Source organism: Eutrigla gurnardus (genome assembly GCF_963514095.1).
Source record: "Eutrigla gurnardus genome assembly, chromosome: 13".
Lineage (NCBI taxonomy): Eukaryota > Metazoa > Chordata > Actinopteri > Perciformes > Triglidae > Eutrigla > Eutrigla gurnardus.
The window spans coordinates 27486108-27508082 of record NC_139936.1 but is presented as its reverse complement, the minus strand read 5'-3'; the positions used below and the strand labels follow the sequence as shown (position 1 = coordinate 27508082).

The 21975-nt window shown below is 41.5% G+C and overlaps 3 protein-coding genes and 1 pseudogene across 5 annotated transcripts; 1 reads left to right on the top strand and 3 right to left on the bottom strand.

Annotated features, from left to right (window-relative positions):
- Nucleotides 1-88: 88 nt before the first annotated feature.
- Nucleotides 89-7272, bottom strand: cUnh12orf43 (chromosome Un C12orf43 homolog). 2 transcript variants are annotated; one of them, XM_084024169.1, is made up of 6 exons: nt 6895-7272; nt 6733-6763; nt 1141-1239; nt 966-1033; nt 763-850; nt 89-679 (listed from the first exon to the last, which is right to left on the bottom strand). In XM_084024169.1, exons 1-6 carry the CDS (start codon nt 7004-7006, stop codon nt 364-366), a joined length of 714 nt encoding a protein of 237 aa, XP_083880295.1. In that variant the 5' UTR covers nt 7007-7272; the 3' UTR covers nt 89-363. The 2 variants fall into 2 exon arrangements, with proteins under 2 accessions (XP_083880295.1, XP_083880296.1); XM_084024170.1 differs by having other exon boundaries at nt 763-852; nt 971-1033; nt 6895-7221.
- Nucleotides 3353-6679, bottom strand: LOC311022674 (putative nuclease HARBI1; annotated as a pseudogene). Its single transcript has one exon. The product of its transcript is annotated as a putative nuclease HARBI1 (transcript).
- Nucleotides 7273-7962: 690 nt separating the features above from the next.
- On the bottom strand, nt 7963-17748 carry unc119b (unc-119 lipid binding chaperone B). Its single transcript, XM_084025844.1, has 5 exons — nt 17486-17748; nt 11891-12004; nt 10932-11040; nt 10653-10825; nt 7963-10544 (listed from the first exon to the last, which is right to left on the bottom strand). The coding sequence occupies exons 1-5, from the start codon at nt 17718-17720 to the stop codon at nt 10426-10428; spliced, it is 750 nt and encodes a 249-aa protein (XP_083881970.1). The 5' UTR covers nt 17721-17748; the 3' UTR covers nt 7963-10425.
- Nucleotides 17749-20123: 2375 nt separating this feature from the next.
- Nucleotides 20124-21934, top strand: pop5 (POP5 homolog, ribonuclease P/MRP subunit). Its single transcript, XM_084024782.1, has 5 exons — nt 20124-20168; nt 20258-20400; nt 20910-21059; nt 21160-21243; nt 21521-21934. The coding sequence occupies exons 1-5, from the start codon at nt 20149-20151 to the stop codon at nt 21625-21627; spliced, it is 504 nt and encodes a 167-aa protein (XP_083880908.1). The 5' UTR covers nt 20124-20148; the 3' UTR covers nt 21628-21934.
- The last annotated feature ends 41 nt before the right edge of the window (nt 21935-21975 follow it).

Here is a 21975-nt window from a genome sequence, read left to right as displayed (position 1 = left end):
CATGCTTCATGGACTGTGAACTCAGTACGACTGTAATACGAACAAGGATTCAAATGAGAGAAGATTCACTTTCCAGAGAAAGATCTAATGACAAATCAACACCAAAATGTGTTTTTATTAAATGTTTCGTCACTGAATTGAAATGTCACTTCACTCAATGACTTCACTCTCTCTTTAGCTTTGAAATGACAAAGTAAAGACTATTTCAAGAAAAACCATGATGTGCAGAGTATGATGAGCTTTTAAATTAGACACATGTTGCTGGCATTTATTTATATCCATCCACCTGAAACATGGCTTCCTTAAATATTAGGAAAGTTGAAGACAGGACAACAACCCAAAAATGCATGATAAGTCAGAAATTCAGTTCAAAGTTACTTCCTCCATGTTCCTCTGCTCTTTCTTTTTCCGTTTCACCTTGACTTGGGTGTGCTCGCCATTTCTTCGAGCATTAAGAGGCGAACCTGCACCTGAGTCCACCTGTTCAACCTCTTCTTGATTCTGTTTCCTCTTTTTCTTCTTATTAACAACATGGCTCTCCTCTTCCTCTGTCATTTTCTTCTGTTTCAGTTCTGCTGAGGGAGTGGGGAGTGTAGAGGGCAGGGACCATGTGGGTAAGAGATCTTTGACAGACACCGCTGCCTCTCTCAGCATGGTCTCCATCTCACTGTCGCTGTCACTGTGACCAACAGAGGGTACGACATTAAGGACTATATAAACTCAACCAGCAAGTTACTTTACTAGTTAAAAGAAATAATTTACCTTGAGCTGGGAACAGGCCGACGCCTCACAGGGGCTGGAGGATCACCAACTAACTGTCCAGGGACTGATGTAGAGAACAGACGAAATCCTAAAAAAAGAAAAGAAGTAAACTAAAATAAATCACATGGATAGGTGTGCATTTAAAGAGAAGATAGCAGAATCCTAATAAAAGCAGGGAGTACCAAAATAAAGAGAAACTTCACCTTCATCATCATCACATTTTGTTGATTCCAGACAGGAAAATGTTTTATTCTGCCACTCTGTAATGGAACTGAAACACACATTATGAGCAATGTATGGAAATGTGCACCATGTCCTCACGGTACTATGAGATTATTGCATTCAAATGCCAAACTTCTGCACAGTCAAACTGCTCACCTATCAAGAAGATGTCCCAGCTTCTTAGCGACGTGTGTTCGAAACCCTTGGGTGACCTGGAGCTTGTTGCCATCATGTTCATGGTCAGCTACAACAACACTGTTGCACACCAATCAGTATTCATTTCAATTCTTACACTCAAATATTTGTATGACAATCAGCCATTGTACCATTCACAATAAGTTATGCTGTACATTAGGTTTATTATAGAGCTAAAAGTGGGATAATTTATTTCAACTTCTTAATTGTAGGAATATGTTTATTATATGGGCTACTTGGACAGTGGAGATACAGAAACTATCTGACAATTAGTGCTTCTTACTTCCTAATAATGTGATGTTGATACCATAGATTGTATATAACAAGTGGATGTAGTCATGGTGACATCACCCTCTGTTTTGTGGACTACGGTTTTGAAGCCTTGAGTTCGGCATTTTGGCCATAGTCATCTTGGATTTTAGCTGTTGGCATCTTGGAATTCTTGCGATTAGTGAAGGAAATGACCATATTTGGACTGTGGAGGTAGGACAGGTGGATCCGACGAACAGGCAGAGGCAAAGCAGCACCCTGAGCAGCAACCTTAGTGGATCTGGTTTCTGGTGTGAAGCTGCTAACAAAGTTGGCGTAGTAGCTCATTGCATTGATAGCATGGTAGTGACGGTAGTGAGGTTGGGGTAGCAATGCCATGGTAGCAATGCATCACTCACAACATAGCTAGATACACACACATTTCCATTTATATTTACAAACAAATATAAATGTGAATGTAGTTGCTCCTGCTGCTGCAGCCCCACTTCGCCTCGTTTCCAGGCAAGGAGCAGTTCATCTCGAACAAGCCTACTTCTTTATCCTCTATTTTACGCTCAATGGGAATTTACTTAAATGTTGAGTATGTCATTTGGAAAAGCCGAACTGAAAAAGTCCCGCCCCCTTAGTTCAGACCTCTGTTTAAAGCCGTTCCCCCAGAACGCCAAACAATAGGGATGAAACGGTTCTCAATATAATATTGAACCGTACGTTATGACATGCACGGTTCAATACGCACTTGTGAATTGAGGTATTTCCGGTTTTGCAATGAACATTTCATGTAATTTCACGTTTCCATCCTTTAGAGGAGCACTTGAACGCAGCATGCGTTCATGTGCTGCGATGGGGAAACAGGGGAAAACCAGTCCCCTGTATGTACGTCAAATATAGACTACTGAAGTACAGAAATTCGTATTTAAAACAGAAGAACTGGGCACAAATGGTAAATATACCATAGAAAGTAAATTAGTACCTCATTCTGTACATACAGATTATTGCACGGTCTGTGTCTATCTTTATTTTTATTTCATTCTAAGGACCATGTGAGTTTTTGTATCCAACAGTGTTTCTTTTCCCAGAGGAAATCATTCTAACCCTGGCGGAAGAGCCAGTGCACAGTGACTGTGCACCCTCCACATCTGATATGGCATCCCAGAGAAAAGATGCTGCCACCACCTTCCAGCAGAGACCAAAAAGGATGTCCATGCATGAAAAGTTAGCCTTAGAATTTCATGAGCAGAAAATGAAATATCTGAAAGAAGAGCATGACATGAAAATGAGAATTCTACAGGTCGAATTGGATGTGAAATAGGGCTGCATGATTCTGGAAAAAATGTGAATCACGATTTTTTTTGCTTAGAATTGAGATCACGATTCTCTTGCACGATTTTTTTTGTGAAAAGCCGTGCAATGCATTCTGGTAGCGTCGCGGCGAATGTCGAGAGACGGCGCGCGAGTTTGCCGCTCCTCATTTGCATAAAGTTTAAGTCGAATCTACTTTATGCTAATCAAGGCGCCGGGCTCGACTCGCCGCCTCGGGAACGCTCGCGAAAATCTTCTAAACTGAATGTTGTCGATCTAGGATGATTGACAGGCGCTCTCCTTCATACAATCACGCGCACACTTCATGGCTGCACCTGATTGGACGATCGCTTTCACTGCTGTCCTGTCTGCTCCGGAGTTCACGCAGACCAACATGGCGGCTCGTTTGGAAACTCTCTTATTTTACGAAAATAGTTCACCGAAAGGTGCTTCTGAAAACATTTTAAGCGAGAAATAAGCTATGCAGTTACTGAATCTGTCTTTATTTTAGATCGACAACATTCAGTTTAGAAGATTTTCGCGAGCGCTCGCGAGCGTTCCTGAGGCGGCGAGTCGAGCCCGGCGCAATGAATGGGACGCGGAGAAACACCGCTGCCTGTGGACACGCACCACTTTCCAAACACTCAACTGCAGGCGGCTTCCTCCACTGAATCACGTGTTGTAAAGACGCTTTACCATAGGTTGAGGGAGGAGGCAGCGGCAGTGCTGCGTTTGGGGGCGCTTCAAAAAATCCGGAAGGAAATAGGAGCATTTGTGATGCAGCTCGAGATATAAAATGCTTCACAATCGCTGTGTGTAGAAATGAGATCACGTGTATGTGTGAATCGAGATCGCAATTTTTTTAACGATTTTTTGTGCAGCCCTAATGTGAAATTAGAAGAGAGAGCTGTTCAAAGAAAGGTACATGAGAGAATGTAATGAAATACATTGTGAAAATAAAATTGTTCTCACTTGAGTATTGTAGTCACCACAACCTACATTTTAGAACGGCCTTGGTTAAGTTTCTCATTTAATTTTTCAGCACACTTTTATATATGTTGTACACAACAAACACTATTAAAGCAAAAACAAGCCATAATCAATACATTCCATGGTTAAATGTATCTTTTTTTCTAACTGAAGTGCTGCAATGTGAAAGCAGCTCTGAGCGCAAGTCCTCCTTGGTTATTTCCTGCCATGGGCATGGGCACATCTGGATCATTCTGGTCTTCCATTGGAGGGTCAGGACGATTATGCTGCTATAGGTAGTTGTAGCTGTAGCAATAACCACCTTGCAGCATCTTCTTGGCTCAAAACTAAGTGTATTGCGTAAAGACTGGAATCGATTCTTCCACACTCCAAACATACGCTCGACCATCCCTCTAGTGTGAATATGAGCTCTGTTGTATCTTTGCTGCTCAGTTGTTGTGGGATGTGGCCACGGTGTGAATAAATAGGAACTCTGAGCATATCCACTGTCACCAAGTAGTAGTCCACTATGTTGCCCTCTCTCAAACTGAGCACACAATGAAGAGTTGTGAAAAATCCTTGAATCATGTGTTGCTCCTTTCCAACGGGCAACAATGTTTGAAAACTCTAAATTGGGACTGCATACAGCCTGAACATTGATGGAAAACCAGTTCTTACGGTTCCTGTACTCCTCAGCATCAGGAGTTGATGGACACTTGATTTCAACATGACATTCATCTATACAGCCAATCACTCTCAGGAAGTTCCCATATTCATAGAATAGCACTTTATAGTTTGCTTGCTCAGCAGCATCAGGGAACTTAATGTATAGATTTCTCAGTTCACAAATGGCACTGCAGACATTGTGAACTATTCTACACACCGTTGCTTCACTGACACCACACAAATCACCAGTCTCGCGATGAAAAGTTCCAGATGCCAAGAATCTCAAAGTGATCAGAACTTGGAGAGAACTGGGTACAGGCCTTCCTCTTTGAGACATGGAGGAAAGTCTCGGCTCAAGCAACGTAATGATCTTCAGTACATCTTCTTTGTACATACGGAAGCGATCTCGGAAAGTAATTTCATCAAACTGATTCAATGGATTACTCCTATCCACAAGTATTTGTTTGGCTGGCCTCTGTAGCGAATATTGGTCTTCATTTAGATATTCCAAACACTCCATGCTCCCAAACGATCTGTGCTCCCTTTCACAAACAGTACTAAGATGAAGTTAAACCTGCCTCTTTGCAGGACTAATATAAACTTCAATTTAGTCCTAGAGTAACTCTAATCTACCCTCTTGCAATTGGCTTTGTTTAATCCAGAACAGACTAAATCTATGACTATTTTAAGATGAATCTGTGCAAGTGACTTAAAGTTAAGCCAGCATTTTAGTCTGGGACTAGGCTTAAGCCTCGTCTGCGAAACCAGGCCTTTAGGTTTTAAATATATACATATTGTACATTTCCTTTTGTTTTAACCCCTTTTATCCTATACCAGTCTTCAAGGCTAAGAAGCACTTTTGCATTTGAAAGTGTTCAATTTTTTTTTACATATTTATTTATTTTATTATACAATACACGTGAATATGACTGAATGTAAAAAAAAAAAAACTTAGCTTATAAGTAAAATAAAGTAATCATTTTTGAATATATAAATAGCATTTTTTTTCTCCTTGTGCACAAAATGTGTACCGAAACAGAACCTAAACCGTAACCCAAGACACGAGGTAGCCTACGTATTGAACTGTGGGCTAACTGGATTGTTTCATCCCTACTAAACAAGTGCTCGAGATCAGCAATCAGAAAGTAAGCATTGACAGACAAGCAGTTGTTTTTACAGTCCCACCACGGCCACAGATGACATTTTTGTTTCATGCTATCGGTATGTTACGTGGATTTAAAGGGACAGTGTGTAACATTTTAAGTAATTTATTAGCTAAAATCAATATCTTCATTCATAAATAGGTCCTCATAAGTGTATAATTACCTCTGCCAATAATCTGATTTATCCTCGTAAGCAAATAATTTCTTATTTGTATTTACATTGGACAGGTAAGTCCTCAGCAGGCTTCCATGTCGTTCCACCATTTTGAAGACTATAACCGCCGGAGAGGGACAAAACACCTAAACGCGATTTCGTTCAGAACCAGCGTGAATGAAAGGAGATCACATCAGCGAGAGGCGCTTCCAGACACGTAAGGTGCGTGCGCAGGACCGGCTCTCCCCCCTGGAGTGGACAGTGACTTTGACTGACTTTTTTTTTTTTCGCCTGTGGGGCACAGATCTCGGATACTGGTGCACCCACGTCCCGCTGTTCCCCCTGGAGCTCCCAGAGAGCGACTTTTACCGAGCTTTGTTATTCGCCCGTGGTGGACGACCTCTTGCCTTTAACAGTCAGTGTTGTATAGCAATATATGCGCTTTAGTTACATTTGTTTGTGTTTGTTGTGTGTTTAGTTGTTAGCTGATGCTATAGGCTACTAATGGAAGGCTATCAAAACTAAACCATTATCAACATGGCAACATAAATCACTATCTTGCTCCAGGAGTAATTACTTACTGGTGAAGTTGTATTGGATGACATGTTGTCATAGCTTCTTGGTACATAACAGCTACCGTAGTTGCAACAAAGCGACGCGCTAGAGAGCACTATTCGTTTGAATGCAAAATACAATTTCACCACTAGATGGGAGTAATTCCTACACACTGTCTCTTTAAATTAACATGACAGAAAGTGTTTCTGAATAGAATCACCTACTGAACCTTTAATGTATTGATAAAGACTTGGAACTAGCTAGTTTACTGAGATAATAAAGCAAGTGAGAAGTCGGGTTATTTACTATTACGCAAAGCCTTCTATAGAATCGGACTTCTTTCTGCAACCCCATCCTCGGATCCCCCCAGATCCCCCCGTGGCCAGTAGAGAGAATGCAAGTTGAAGGTACTTCAGCGTTCAGAAGCGGAAGTAGCATCCTGGTTTAGATTTGGGTTATGGTGACAAAAACGCTTACCGCTTTGACGGTTGCACTTTGCTGTCCCCGTCTGAAACAAACAAAGATGGCAGCAGTCAACAACAGGCACAACACGTTTCCTAAAACACAAGCAACAAGCAGGCTCAGTTACAGCGAACACACCAGTGAGCGCTGAAGTCTGACCCAACAGAACACGCTCACCTCCAGTCCTTTCACTCCGCGTCTCCCACACCGCCTCGTGACATCGTCTCAGCGCCTCGTCGTCACTGCTGCTAGAGTCGGCACAAAGCACATTTTTAGCGGGTGCCGCCATGATAACGTATGTGCTGCTGGTGTTGTCTGTTTTCAGCTGAGGATTCTGGGTGATGTAGTCTCTTCGTCAACGGTAACTGTGGACAGACACAGGCTTTTATTAATCACCGTCTTCATACAAACGGGTTGGAACAGACCACGTCAAGGTAATGACTTCCTTCCTTACTTCCAGAGGAAATAGTCATCATGTAGAAAAGAGCTCAAGCTGTGCAAAAATGTTCACTCCATAAAGAGTTACAACAGTGTCATAGATCCGTCTGCCATTTCCACCAGAGTAATGGAGATCAAACATGAAACAAAACGAACATGATGCCATATTTACATATTAACGTCATATCCGAAATATTCAGTTTGCAACATACATGTATGTATGTATGTGTGTTTGTATGTATATATGTATATATGTATGTATGTATGTGTGTGTGTGTGTGTGTGTGTGTGTGTGTGTATGTATGTATGATTGCGCGATTATAACGAGCACCGCTTACATTGTGCTTTCAATAAATGCTACTGCATTGTTCAAAAATGAGTGTGTCTCAAATTATTCTAGGGAGGGACAGCTTTACTGGAGGGGGGGACATGTCCCCCCGGGATTTTCGCCTATGTATATGTGTATGTACTGTATGTTTGTAGTGTTTAGCATTTAATGCCCCCAAATCCCTGCTAATATACGCTAATATAATGGGGGGGCCTTAGCTCAGGAGGTAGAGCGGGTTGGCTGGTAACCGCAAGATTGCTGGTTCAATCCCCGGCTCCTCCTAACTGAGTGCCTGGTGTCCCTGAGCAAGACACCTCACCCTAATTGCTCCTGACGAGCTGGCTGTCGCTCTGCGTGGTTGACTCCTCCGTCGGTGTATGAATGGGTGAATGTAAGTCATTACTGTAAAGCGCTTTGGATAAAAGTGCTATATAAATGAGGACCATTTAATATACTCACTTCTCATGATGAGTGATACATTTCATAGTTTTGTAGTATGCCATTTTTATTTACAATAAATATATGACATGAATGTATCGGTCAATACAAAACAAATCTATGCAACAGTTTACACAATAGATCCATGCATTTTTGGGTCAGTCATATCATCTTTTTTGTGCAGAAGAACCCATTTCTCAAGGCATTGAGATAATCAGATTGTACAAAATGACTGATACAGTGGTCTCAAATTAATTTTAGTTCATGGGGGACATACAGTCCAAGTGGGCCGGACAAGTAAAACCATTATGAATTGTAAAAGTTTGTCACTTTATTTTAATTTAAAAAAGCAAAAGTACTTTCTGAAAGCGTTTACACAACTGTTCATGTATCTTCATTGTTCTTGGTTGTCCCAATTCTTTTATTTTCTGCCATGAGTGATAGTTTCGCCGACTACTATATTCGTTGAGCACTGAAAGTTGCTGTGTACACACCAAGTACACAAGCTTCTCATTGACCTTTTTCGAAGACATTTTCCAGCTGCAGTGTCTCCTGCATGAACCGACGGTGCTTGACAGTGTTGTGTCATGTAGCCTGTACCTACTGAAAGCACAGGATCTACGAGAGCCAATCCGCACAGGGCCTGCTACTCTTAGCACGCCCCCCATAGGACAAATAGGAAAAAGAGTGCATTTTATTGAAAATTTGATTGGAAATGAATGAATTCCCTGAAATGGTCACACTTTGCAAAGTCAGCCAGTGATTGGGCACTGGATTCACACAAAGCAGCACTGCAAGGCTTTAGAGTGGAAATACTATCCCATCAGCTTCATGAAGTGTGTGTGCCACTTTGGCAGATGATGCACAAAGTTCTCTGATATAGAAAAACAACCTCACAATGATCACCTGGATATAAGGCACGTGAAATAATCTATATTACCATATACAGTAAATGGATAATGTGTATTGAAACCCACTTTCAGACTATTCTGGTAAATGCATTGTATAATTGTGTCAAAGCAATGCTGACCATTTACACGGTGTTCAAATTCACTCCTCCCTTTCAGGCAGCTGCTTAGTTCCATTCATGTCTGTACAATATGACAGGACAGGAAATGAGGAGGCAGTCTATTTTCAAACTCTGCTTTGTTTTTGTGTCCAATGAACTACAGATATGCCAACCTTTCAGTAGATGGAATACAATGCAACCACACCACAGCCTCTTAATTGACCATATAATCATACCAGCACCTTTCTGATGAAGTGTCGCCAAAAAGGACGATATAACTAAGTTGGATTCATTGCATCGTTATTGTTTAAAGTGACATTGGTGTGGCTGATGAAATGTATGTGCAATAAAACACAATAGAGAAACAGGTCAACTACCCTACTGCCTTATTTAAATAGATGAATTACCAAGCTGCAGCCCTCTACTGTCATGTTGTGTGCTACTGTGGTATTTTATTGGTAGATTGAGAACCTGAGTGCAGAGCACAGAAGATACAGTGACCAGTTTAACGCCACACAGCCGGACAAAATAGCTGGATTATCAGTGAGACAGAACTCAAGGGATTAAATCATGGTTTGCTGACACATTGGAGTGGATAAAGTAGGAAAAACACATCTTTTGACGAATGGTATATGATATGTATGTATGGTATATAAAGCAAGGCCAGTAATTCAGATTAAGCTGTTATATTGTCACGTTCCTCGTCTGAAAGTTATAGGAAACACTAGTCAGTGTCCAATTATGTCGTAAAAACTGTTGGGATAAAAATGTGACAGGTATTAGCAGGGTAAACCTTCAGCATCATGAAAAGAGCTCATGTTTTCCTTGAATCAAAAAAGATATCTTATTAAAGAAAAGATTGGTCAACCGAGCGTTTCTTATGAAACTGACACCAAGTTTAATATCTAACATGAGCAGTCCCAATGACTCAAAACTGACAGGAGATAAGCAATAATTAAACTCAAACTCAACTAGTGCTACACGACCATCTATGACTAACAATACTGTAAAACATCTAGTTAATCCTCGCTATTCCATGTGGGAAACTCAATTGTCACTCGCGAAAGGTAGCTCCAATAAACTATCATCAAAATAAAGTATAAGCAAGTTATAACTAACACGGTCTATAGGCTTTGCTATGACATGTCTGTGTCTGTGAATGTCCCTTTCCAGCAGAGACGGCAAGAAACTTAAGGCAATAGTGTAACATGATACTCGTATGACAAACCAAACAGAACAAAAAGCTTTCAGTCAGATTTAACAGAGGAACATTTGAACCAACATTCCTCAGTCACAGAAACTGAGCTCTATGAGATACCGATGAATGGATCTATGATTTCATATGAAGACAGATGTGGTCTGTTGGTTCTGAAGAATGTTGTCATGTTCAGTGGAGTTCACAAAGGAGAGAATACTTCTGTCCCCCAACAGAAATGTTTGGTTGGTTGTAATGCAAGAAATCAATTCCCTGGGAAGGACTGCAAACATTTTAGTATTACAGAGTCAGACCACCATTGTAGGCATAGTCTGCCTTGTTGTGCATGATGAGTTTGTTGTCCACAAAGTAGAAACTATCTGATCTGGTCTCGTAAGGGTGCGCCACCATTTGACGAACTGGAGGGGGAGAAGAGGGCAGAAAGGACAGATTCAACAAAGGTTCAAATATGCATTCAACTGAATGAAAATAAAATCAACATTAGAGGCTGAGAAAAAGAAACTCACTGAGATCATCTGGAAGCTGTGGAAACTCATAAATGTGTTCACATGTGTTGCGGCTGTTTGGAATGCAAAAACCAAAGTCGAAGTCAAAGTTCTTGAGGAGGCGTCCCTGGAAGTAATGCCTCTCAATCATACGGAAGCTGTTGATGGGCCGGTCGCCCACGGTGAACTCCACACTGAGGTTCACAAATACAAACAAAGTTGACTCTTAGGAGACTGAACATAAAAAGCAGATGTGTATGCTCTCAGCTATGGTCAGAACGATATGGTTCATTTACTTACGTTGCGCCAACAGTGCACAGTTTTAGGAAGGCTGGTGTAAACTGATATCGCACAAAACGTCCTGCGCTGGTGTCTACATCTGCACTGTCCCCCTCACCCTCCACAGGTCCTAACACACACAACATGGACATTACAAGCATTGGTACATTTGCTTTTGTTGAAAAAGTGTGAGTGAAAAGCTTTCATAAAGCAGACCTTGCTTAAGATACACTTTTATCTGTTACATGCTATTGCTCAAGATGATGTTTTAAATTATTGATTGATTATTAATGAAATATTATTGAAACATTCTTTAAAAGAGAAATGTATTATATTTGATATAGTATGATGGTGAGCAATGCCCTTACATGTCCATCCTTTAGTTATGCAGTGAGACATTATGATTTATGAAAATCTTATTTAAGTATTTCATTGTTTTTCATGAAAAGGATGTTCACTAAAAAATATGTTATTGGGACCAGGATAATCATGACATGAAATATTCCTATTGTTGCATGCCTAGTTACAGTATATGCATGTTTTATTCCTAAAATTACACATTGCTGAAGAGTTGTTTCTACTTGTGGGACCTTCTGTTCTCTTGTATAAATATTTCCAGAAATAAAAGCAGCATATGACAAAAGGGTGAGAACAGCACACAGCACAATCCTGAGACAGATTGCCATCCCCATGCTTGGTGATGAAGTGCTTTGTTGACTGCATCACTGTGTCTCTGTACACATTTCTCCAAACTGATATCAACTTAGAAAGGAGTTAGGCTTGAAGTAAAGATACAGATAAAACTGCTTTTGAGCAGTCCCATAGCAAAGAAGTGTAATTAGACAATCAATAACGTTCCAGAACCTTGGCTATAGAAGTAAACATGTTACTTTGAGTGAAACAAACCTCCCCAGGTAAGACTTTGTCAGCTTTTGTAAGTGCTTGCATCTATAAGAGGCAGAAGTAAAGATATCACTTACCGCTGTTAGGAGGTTTGGCGATTTCAAATAGGACTGTTCCCGTCTCCAGATCTCTGATTTTGAAACGTGTGAAGTCAATATTGTAAATATTGTCTTCAGGTTTGCACAGATAGTCTGGAATATGAAATGTAAGTGTGAGTTCAAACACAAATATATAGTAGTTGAATCCATTTTCTGACAGGAAACAAACAGAGACACTTCTTTGATATTTCATTAGAGTGATGAATACTTTGGAGGAAAAGGCTCATCCTTACTTGGAGAGCAGAGATAGCACTAGTAACGAGTAACTGGGGTTTCTGTATCTGTTTGTGGTGAGTAATTGGCTCCCAGCTTCTTCATAAATTGTTGAGAGAGAAAAGGGAAGTAATGCCATTGTTGTCTGGTCCATGGAAAAAGCCCAAAAACACAATGGAATGAAGCATTAGCTCCAACTGTGGTAGACTGGGGGGGCCGTCCACACGGAAACCTTTTTTTGTGTGTTTTTCTGCGTTTTCGGTGCACTTTTTTGAAACCAGGTCCCAGGGTGAAAAAGAAAAAAACTCAACCCCTCCGTTTCGTGTTCGTTTTCGTGTAGACGCAAAAACGTCATCGCCCCGCCCCACTAGCCCGACTGCTTCCCCCGCGACGTCTCATAACGCTAGTGTCGTGGAAAAATGAATCTCCCCAATAAAGATCAACAACCAGGATCAGCTTTTTCTCCGAGGTTTATTACACTAAGTATTCTCATCTGCAGAGGAGGTTCACCCCTGCCTTCTGATGCAAAGGTTCAGAATCAGCAGGAACGACCCTGAGTCCAACAACAATCTCCCTTTTAAGGAGGAGGAACCATGGACAAAGGACGGATCATGTCCTATCTTACAAAGACAAGATGTACAGGCAAGGTCAAGATTTACAGAACACAGGCGTCATAGTCCTGAAATTATCTTATGTCAATGTGGCACTCATGTTCATATCATCTACAAACAGGCATTCATTTTCGTCATAGCATAACAGTCAGATGAGGAGATGCGGATCGACGTCTGGCCTGACAAATATTCTAATTATAAAGTACAAACATCCAAAATTCCCATTACACTAGCAACAATGCTTGTGATCGTGCTGCAGCAGATATTCTGCTCCTCTGTACGACGGTGTATCAGGGCCACTGTATGACAGAAAACGGAGCCGAGAGAGGGGGCAATATTTAGAGAAAAAAGTTGCAGATTTGCTACTTTATTATGATGCTAACAAACAACCTGCATTTATGCTAGCTAACTTCCCATGAATGTCACATTTACTTTTCTAATTAATCCATCAAACGCGTGACAACGCCTCGTTAAGGTCCTTAGGGTGACGGCTGTTGATGCTTATTGTTGCTTTTATTTATACAAGGCCAAATTGTCATCTTATGGATATTTATTGATCGGGTGGATAGTAGTCGTAGCTTTCCGGTCAAGCAACGTGTTTACTTCCCCATGCTCCATCTCTTCTTCAGTGTTTTTGGTGTATTTTAGCCGAAGCAGCGCCACATATAGGCCTGGAGTCATTTTCAGTGGATTTGTGTGGACGCAGATTTTCTTGAAACAACGCCAAGGAAACGGAGAAAAAAAGATTGTTTTGGTACGTGTGGACGGCCCCTGGGTGTCCCATGACTCGGAGGGTGGGAACAGGGCAGTTAGTAACTAGTTGGTTAATGTAGTGACAATTCCAGGAGACCAAAGGGAAAAGGGAAATGAAAAAGGAAAAGAAGGGGAAGGGGAAAACAAAAAATATCTGATCAAATGACTGAACACTGCACTGGACACCAAAATAGATATGTTTCCTCGTGAATACACCTACATGTGTTGGGTGGAAAGAATCATTTGTCATACGATTACAATACATTGTGTTCGCAGCTATTTATCTTTCCCCAAATAACACCTAACCTAGAAGAAAAGTATTTAATACACTTTTAAAAAGGAGCATTCCTGAAGCAGTCCTGGTTGATTTAGAATTGAAATTTGAGTAAAAATTATGGAATTGTGCTTAGAGTTTAGCAGGCTGGAGTCTTTTCTGTTGACACATGATTCCAGTATTCCGAATTGCAATTGCAATTAAAACTGCGAGCAGTGATGCACGGGTCACCGCCACGTCGCTGGTCTTTCTGTGCCTGAATTTTCATCTGCCGATAACAATTCAGACATTTAAAGTCATCATGCCCGACTGGTGTACAAAGTTTAACGACAATGGGACTGTAGCAACACACTGGAAACATCACTTCCTCTGATATAGCAGAGCAAAGTCTGGAGGCTCTTCTGACCAAATTTGAGGTGGATCCGGCCAACACATTAGGAGGAGTGCATACCAGTGTAAAAACATGACATTTTATGTCGCCATTAGGTGGCACCCTGATTGTAGCAATATTGCAGTGCAGACGTGTTCAGGGTGGGACTCTCATCAAGCGTGAGAAGTTTGAACCAGATTAGACAATGGACACTGAAGTTATAACAGTTTAGAGTTTTGTGGCGAAGGATGAAATTTCTTCGCGCCCTATGACTTATGTAAGACCTTTCGATGATTTTTCATAGTTGAGGCCTTTAGAACTGTGGCAGCGAGTTTAGCAGGAATCGGATCAATGGTGTAAGAGGAGTTTGTTAAAATACAAACCCTACAATTCGAAATTCAAAACGGTGGTGTACTGGGTAGCACGGTCGCCTCACAGCGAGAGGGTGAATTCCCGGTTTGGGTTCCTTCTGTGTAGAGTTTGCATGTTCTCCCCGTGTAAGTGTGGGTTCTCCGGCTTCCTCACACAGTCCAAAGACATGCAGGATGGACCTGTCTGTCTCTACATGTCAGCCCTGTGATAGACTGGTTACCTGTCTGTCTCTACGTCAGCCCTGTGATAGACTGGTTACCTGTCTGTCTCTACATGTCTCCCTGTGATAGACTGGTTACCTGTCCAGGTGAACCCTGCCTTTGCCCAATGTCAGCTTGGATCAGCTCCAGCCCCCCACGACCCTGAATACAGGATAAGCGGTAGAGATGAAAAACTTAGATGAAAAACCTTGAGCTTGCCACTTTGAAGTCAAAGTGAATGGAAGTTGGGGTGTAGTCAGTGACATATTCTCTGATAAATATTTGAGTGAGAAGTACTGTAGCTGTGTGTCCCAATCAAGCGGCCGCATCCTTCAGAGGCTGCATTTAAAGACTGCATGCGTCACAGTGGCTGTGACGTGGATGTCTCATTTCAAAGACTCCTTCAAATACACCCAAGACATGCAGCCTTCTTTTCCTGATAAAGAGGATCCAACTGATCCTGGCCTGGATCCTTCATGACGCAGGATCCCAGGATCCATTGCGTGTTGGTGACGACTGAATTTTATTCAACAAATAAAAAAAAATTAAAAAAGGACTCTGGTTGTATGGGAAAGACACAAATTTCCCCATTGTGTGACTAATAAAGGTTATCTTATCTTACCTCTTCTATTATCTTTCTTGTCAACTGTGGCTGGTTTCTAGGCGATAGGGGTCTAGCAGCTAGTGTCAAACCTAACACCTTTGTGTCAAAGATGACACAAACAGGTAATCCTCTGTAGACAAGACTCATTTTGGAGACCGCTCAGTTTGGCCTTGATGGTATTAAGGACCCGGCCGACGTAGACCACGATGGCCGCGTCCTCTAAAGGCTGTTGCCACTAAATTGGGACACATTTAGGCCCCGTCCATACTGAAACGTTTTTTGAGTGGAAACGCAGAAGTCTTGTGCGTTTCGGCTGACCGTCCACACGGATCCGGCGTTTTTGCTGCCTGAAAACGCACTTTTTGGAAACCAGCTCTTAGGGTGAAAAAGAAAAAAACGGCACCCCTCCGTTTCGTGTTGGTTTTCATGTAGACGGCGAAAACGCAAACGATGACGTCATCGACCCGCCCCTCGACCCTCGAGCCTGACTTCTTCCCTCGCGACGTCTCATAACAACAACAAAAACGTCTGTACGACGGCGTATTAGGGCCACTGTATGAAAAAAAAAAACGGAGCCGAGAGATTGGGGCAATATTCCGGGAAAAACGTCACAGATTTGCTACTTTTTTTACGATGCTAACAAACAACCGCTAGCTAATTTTCCATGAATGGAGGCATTTCGTTTTCTAGTTAATCCATCACAATGTGTGACAACGCCTATTCAAGGTCCTTAGGGTGACGGCTGTTAATGCTTATTGTTTATACGGGCCAAATTGTCATCTTATGGGTGTTTATTGGTCGGGTGGTCGGGTGGATAGTAGCCGTAGTTTACACTTGTTGCCATAGTAACGGCAAACATCCGGTCAAGCAACATGTTTACCTCCCCATGCTCCGTCTCTTCTTCCGCGTTTTTCGTGTATTTTTGTAGTAGTAACAGCGCTACATATAGGCCAGGGATATGTACTACAGCGTGCTGAGTCGTTTTCAGTGGATTCGTGTGGACGCAGATTTCCTTGAAACGGAGAAAAAAAAGATTGTTTTGGTACGCGTGAACGGCCTCTTAGGGACACAGCTCATGGCTCCACACACCTCCCTTGTCGCTAAAAGTTAAACATTACCTTTTTCACACTGCTTTTTCGCTGCGGGAATATCATTCCTTTCTTCCGCACCATTGTTATTATAAAAAGCTACAGACAGAATGGGGTGTGAAAATTGTTACGCCTCTGAGTCGGCAATGAAGGTAGTCACAGAGCGGCAACAGAGGCGAAGCGAGTAAAAAAAACAAAAACAACAAAAAACAGGGACGAGGCGAGGCAACCTCACTGTGAATTGGGAGAGCCGGGACGCCAGAACAGAAGGTGACTTTTTGAAGACGTGTTAGGTGCGTGACATATTAAAAGCTCCGAAGTTTATCCAAAGAAGATAGAAAGCCAGTAGTGCCACCATTGTATGCATCAACACGTTGCTATGATGCACAGCAACTTGAGGAGTCGAGCATGACGAGCTAACAGAACTCAACTTTTGGTTCACCTTCCATCGTTGTTTTGGTGTGCTGACGTCACACTACCACCAACGTGTGACACGTCATGCCCAGGGATGCTTGTGTTTAACTGTTGTGCCGGCGTTATGTCGCTGAATATTGAGGGATCTTCGTTCTGTCAATCTATGTGTAAACACGCCTATTGATTGATGGATGGATATCATGATATAATTGGTCAAAATGGGTTGGTACCAGCTTATGAAAGCACTTTTCATAGTTTTACAGGAAGCAATGACAATTCGATTTTAATATTAAACTGAAATAAAGCTTTTTAGTAGTTTTGCATATAGTGTTAAGTAGATGCACAATATAACCAGGGAAGTGATCTGAAGGGGATAAAAGGGCATTTTTCATTCAATCTCGACTTTAAGGATGGGTCGATGAAGAATAGTCAAATTCCTTGTTCGCCCCTGGACACTAATTGGTTAAGCTAAATAGGTAAGATGCCCAACTCGAAACATAGTAAGATATGTTAGCATAACCTGTTGGACTCATTTAACATTGTGGCTATATACACGACAAGTACTTGTCAACTGATCTAAAAAAACTCGTCCCTTAGCCACAACTAGCATAGGGTCCATGGTGCCTGTTCCGCCGTTGTATAAATTAAAACCAAGTTAACGGTCACATAACTTACCCTCCGTGACTGCCCGGAGACCCAGGACGTTGTCTGGGGTAATATCTCTTCCAAGAGCCCGGAGTTCATCCTCTGTGACCGCAGGCCACTTATCCATTTGACTGCGCCTCGACTTCAGCTTCTTCAGCATTCCTCCAGCAGTCTTTCGCTCCCTGTGGTTCGTCTCCGAGCCGGTGTCTGTATCTGTCGGACTTTTGCTGGGTGTCGGTGCCGTTTTGTTTCGTGAACTGTTCATCCCAGACACCGTAGCATCAACATAAAGTTGTTTTGCTTTTTATTATAAGGAGCGACTTGACAAACTACGAGTGTAATTTCAAGATGGCGTAAAACGTGTATGGCGGACGGAAAAGTGAGGTTGTGATTGGCTGAGAACGATGGCGATTGTCATAGTTACCGAAGTGGCATGAATGGTTTATAGCCCAGGCCTTTCCGTTTCGTCTTCAACCGTATGTATTAAGTGTCTCCCAGAGCGTTGCCAGAGTTAAATCAGACAGTCGCGTTCAGTCTACAGGCTCGTGTCTGCCATTCCTTCTGTTTTGTGGAATAATGTTAACATTCAGTGTATTGAGGAACACGGTCTCTAGATGTGTCGATGAATAAACAAGTACAAATTCGGGCGGCCCAGTGTCTCATTTCAAGTACACCCAGCATAGATAGTAATGCCCATTGTGTGGCGCTAGTGTACCGGGTAGTAGATCGTTTTGTTGACGGAAGTTACCATGGCATCAACTCGAGGCAGAGAGGGTAGCTTTGAGGACCTATTGCAGCGAAATTATGGTGAATTGTGTTTCAGATTTGTATTTGTATTTTTGGGGAAAACGGGGTTAAACAAGAGGTTGGAAGTAGGTGATAACATCCAGATCCACACTCCATTTCAGAAGGCGGCAGTAATGCACCTAAACGTTGTTTGCCAACCCCCAAAAGAAGAAGAAGAAGAAGAAGGAGAAGAAGAAGAAGAAGAAGAAGAAGAAGTAGTAGTAGTAGTAGTAGTTACCACCGAAGTAGATCCGAGCTGCGAATTTAGAAAGAGTAAACAGCATGCGATTCTTGGGATTAAGCTTTGACTCTAGATTAACGTGGAGAGAACATGTGAGGGGAATAGTTCAAAAAAGTAAGGGAGTATTGAATGTTATGAGGTGTTTGGCTGGGTTAGAATGGGGGGGGGGGGGGGGGGGGGCTGACTCTACGTCATTAAAATATATACATTGCACTAATTACATCTAGAATAGAGTATGGTAGTGTGGGATATGGATCAGCAGCTAAATCAGTCCTCTTACAGCTAGATGTCATTCAAGCTCGAGCACTAAGAATTTGTCTAGGAGAAATGAAAACAGCACCAGTATGCTCCCTTCAGGTTGAAGCAGGAGAAATGCCATTATGGATCAGAAGGAAACAGCTTATAGCCAATCACTGGATAAATCTAAAAGGACACAATGAAGACCATCCAACAAAGAGAGTTTTGGAGATGTGTTGGGAAAAGGGGAAAGAACAAAAATCAAGCTTTGGGTGGGTCAGTGAGGGAATAGCAGAACAACTAAAAATACAGCAAATAGAAGTCAGCCCAACAGTTCTGTGGACACAAATACCAGAATGGATGCTACAAGAGACAAGCGTAGACCTAGAAATATGGAACATCAAGAGAAGAAATAAAACCGCGGACCTAGTACAGGAATTTTATAACTACACAGAGGGAAAGTATGGGGAATATGTGCACATATATACAGATGGATCAGAAGAGCCCGAAACCGGAGCAACAGGCGCAGCAGTGGTGGTTCCCAGTCATCATATCAAAATATCAAAAAGAACATCAGACCACCTAAGCATATATGCAGTGGAGCTATGCGCAATATTAATGGCAATAGACAGGGTGGAGGACAGGGTGGACAGGAAGACGGTCATATGTAGTGATTCAGTTTCATCACTCTTAAGCATAAAAAACAGGTCAGCAAAAACACATCAGGAATTATTATATGAAATACTGTTAAAAACATCCAGATTAACACAACAGGGGAGGGAAATAATGTTCATGTGGGTGCCAGCTCACTTAGGGATACAAGGAAAAGAAAAAGCAGACAAAACTGCTAAGGAGGCAGTAAAGAAAGAGGAGGTGGAAGTGAAAGTAAAATTATCAAAAGCAGAAGGGAAAAGTTTAGTATGGAAGGAAATAATCAACCAATGGAATCAGTATTGGAAGAGCCAGGAAAAAGGGAGACATTTATATAAATTACAAGGAGTAGTAGGAGAGATGGGATGTTATGGAGATAATAGATAGATTAAGAATAGGACATAGTAAACTGAACAGCACACTTAATATAATAGGGAAGCATGCAAATGGTCTGTGTAACTGTGGGGAGAGGGAAACAGTAGAACATGTGGTGATAGCGTGTCCTGGATATGAAAGGGAGAGGGAGATGATGATTAGAGGGTTGCAGAAGGTAGGAGTGAGGGAAATTAATTTTAACAGTATTATTGAATGGGGAAAATCGAGGGAAGGGAGGAGAATCATAATGAGATACCTAGTATCAACTGGATTAATTAAAAGGATGTAGAAGAAGAGGAACGGGAGAAGTAAAGTCCAGCAGATGGCGGTATATGCAACACTAACAATGCCGACTGCCAAGAAGAAGCAGAAGAAGAAGAAGAAGAAGAAGATCCGAGCTGCGATGGTGCGGGTGAAGTCTAGGTGAAGTGTGCTGGTCGTGTACCATTTGCTCATGTGTTAATTTCCTGTCCACAATGTCACGTTTCTTACGGTACCTCTTGTGTCGGTAGATATTTACTATGCGAAGTAAACGTGCCAGACAGGAGCCGCCTGTTGTTGCTGGATGATCGAGCTATTGCCACGGCAGTGAAGGTGGCGGTGGCCCGCACACACGGCGACTATGGGGCAGCGCTCTGCAGCATCCGATTCTCTGGTAACCATGTGTAGACGGAGGAAAAACAGACACCTCAGAATCAAGTGGACGTATTGAAATGAAGGCGTACCGAACCTGTAAAAACCTAAAATACTGCTGTAGTAGAAAGCCCACAGTCTGTGTGTCCAATAAAAGTTTTTACTTTCTTTTTACACTTTAATTTGTTTATGATTGCTGCTGCGTTTATCCGTTTTATAGTGTTGTGTAGTTTCGATCGAGAACAATTCAAACTGTCGTTTAAACTGATACTGATTTTAAATCGTAATCTGTAAGTAGTGTTAAAGCTGTCGAATAGATCAAGTCAAGTATAAAGTAGCATTAATGGAAGTACTTCAAAAAAGTACACAGATTCCTGCAGTGCACTAGATGCACAAGAAGAACTTTATTGCTGAAGTAATATTCAGTCTATCTCTGATCATCACTGAAAATCATCTCTGGTCTTGACTTAATCACACACTGGATATTGAAGTGTTGACTGAGCTTTCAGTGTTCTCTGTTGTTTTTTTTAGTGAAATATCTGAATGCTCATACTGGAATAGTATTCCTGCGTTTCCCCAAAAGATGTTACGAGCTACTCTGGTCTGCATTGCCTTTCATTACCTGTATTGAAAATCGTGGGCAGAAAATCCAATGTTTTCTGAACTGTTTGCATGTAGGAGGTAAGAAAACAGCAACACACGTCCCACAATGACTCAGTTCCTCTTGTTGACAACCTCAAATATTAATTGAACACTAATTAAACATGTTTGATTTTTCTAGGAACAATTAGAACATGTCAGAAGTTTCTGATCCGATACAACACCCAGCAGCTCCGTCAAATGCTCCCTAAATGTAAAAATGAAGGTAAGGAATGTAATGCTATCTAATATCATTCATAGTGAAATCTGTAATTGTTGCAAATGCGTTTTTCTTTTTTTACTCTCCGTTAATAATTTCCTGAATTTCAACATTAATCTATTTTACAAGATGTATTGCAACATTTTACTTAAGCTTCTTTTGAATTTTGTATTGAATTCTTTAATTTACTGGAAACCGGAGCATTGGATAAATTGCATGAAATAAAAGATGGACAAAAGAAAGATGCCATTTGACTGGGCCCTTCTCTTTTTTTAATCCTTAGAAGAAAAACGTCAGGTTCAGAAAGCAATTCTGAACTGCACTCTATCAGGGGGACCCGAGGAAGAAGTTGAAGATGAATCCAAGAGTGAGGAAGATGAAGAAGAGTGACAGCATGCAGTGAAAGGCAAAATACTTTCTTTTGTTAAAGGACTAGTATGAGGCTGAGCCTATCATTTGAATACCCAACTCTATGGAAATATGGTTTACTGTCTTAGAGGGACAATAATAATGTCCTTCTTTTGAATGTTTCGCATAAATCATTTTGTTGGCAGAGTCACCAAAAATGTGAATGTTAAGAAGCAGTGGAAATGAGACGATGGCCTAATTCTGAAAAGTGTTTTATGTTTTATTGAAATATTTTTTTTATTTTTAGTGTTTTGTGCTCATACAAATTAAAGCACTGTTTTCAATATGATGTATTTGTCCTTGGTGTCATAAAAATTTACTTTTTTACAC

Bases quoted from the DNA above. Each gene is read 5' to 3' on its own strand.
- cUnh12orf43 (XM_084024169.1), bottom strand. From the start codon at position 7,006: ATGGCGGCACCCGCTAAAAATGTGCTTTGTGCCGACTCTAGCAGCAGT. The intron at 6,764-6,894 runs GTGAGCGTGTTC...TGTTTGTTTCAG, and splicing joins GCGGAGTGAAAGGACTGGAG to ACGGGGACAGCAAAGTGCAA. The intron at 680-762 runs GTAAATTATTTC...TGTTGGTCACAG, and splicing joins CGGCCTGTTCCCAGCTCAAG to TGACAGCGACAGTGAGATGG.
- unc119b (XM_084025844.1), bottom strand. From the start codon at position 17,720: ATGAACAGTTCACGAAACAAAACGGCACCGACACCCAGCAAAAGTCCG. The intron at 11,041-11,890 runs GTAAGTGATATC...TGTGTGTGTTAG, and splicing joins CGCCAAACCTCCTAACAGCG to GACCTGTGGAGGGTGAGGGG. The intron at 10,545-10,652 runs GTGAGTTTCTTT...CTCCCCCTCCAG, and splicing joins ACAGCTTCCAGATGATCTCA to TTCGTCAAATGGTGGCGCAC.
- pop5 (XM_084024782.1), top strand. From the start codon at position 20,149: ATGGTGCGGGTGAAGTCTAG. The intron at 21,060-21,159 runs GTAAGAAAACAG...TGATTTTTCTAG, and splicing joins GAACTGTTTGCATGTAGGAG to GAACAATTAGAACATGTCAG. The intron at 21,244-21,520 runs GTAAGGAATGTA...TTTAATCCTTAG, and splicing joins CCCTAAATGTAAAAATGAAG to AAGAAAAACGTCAGGTTCAG.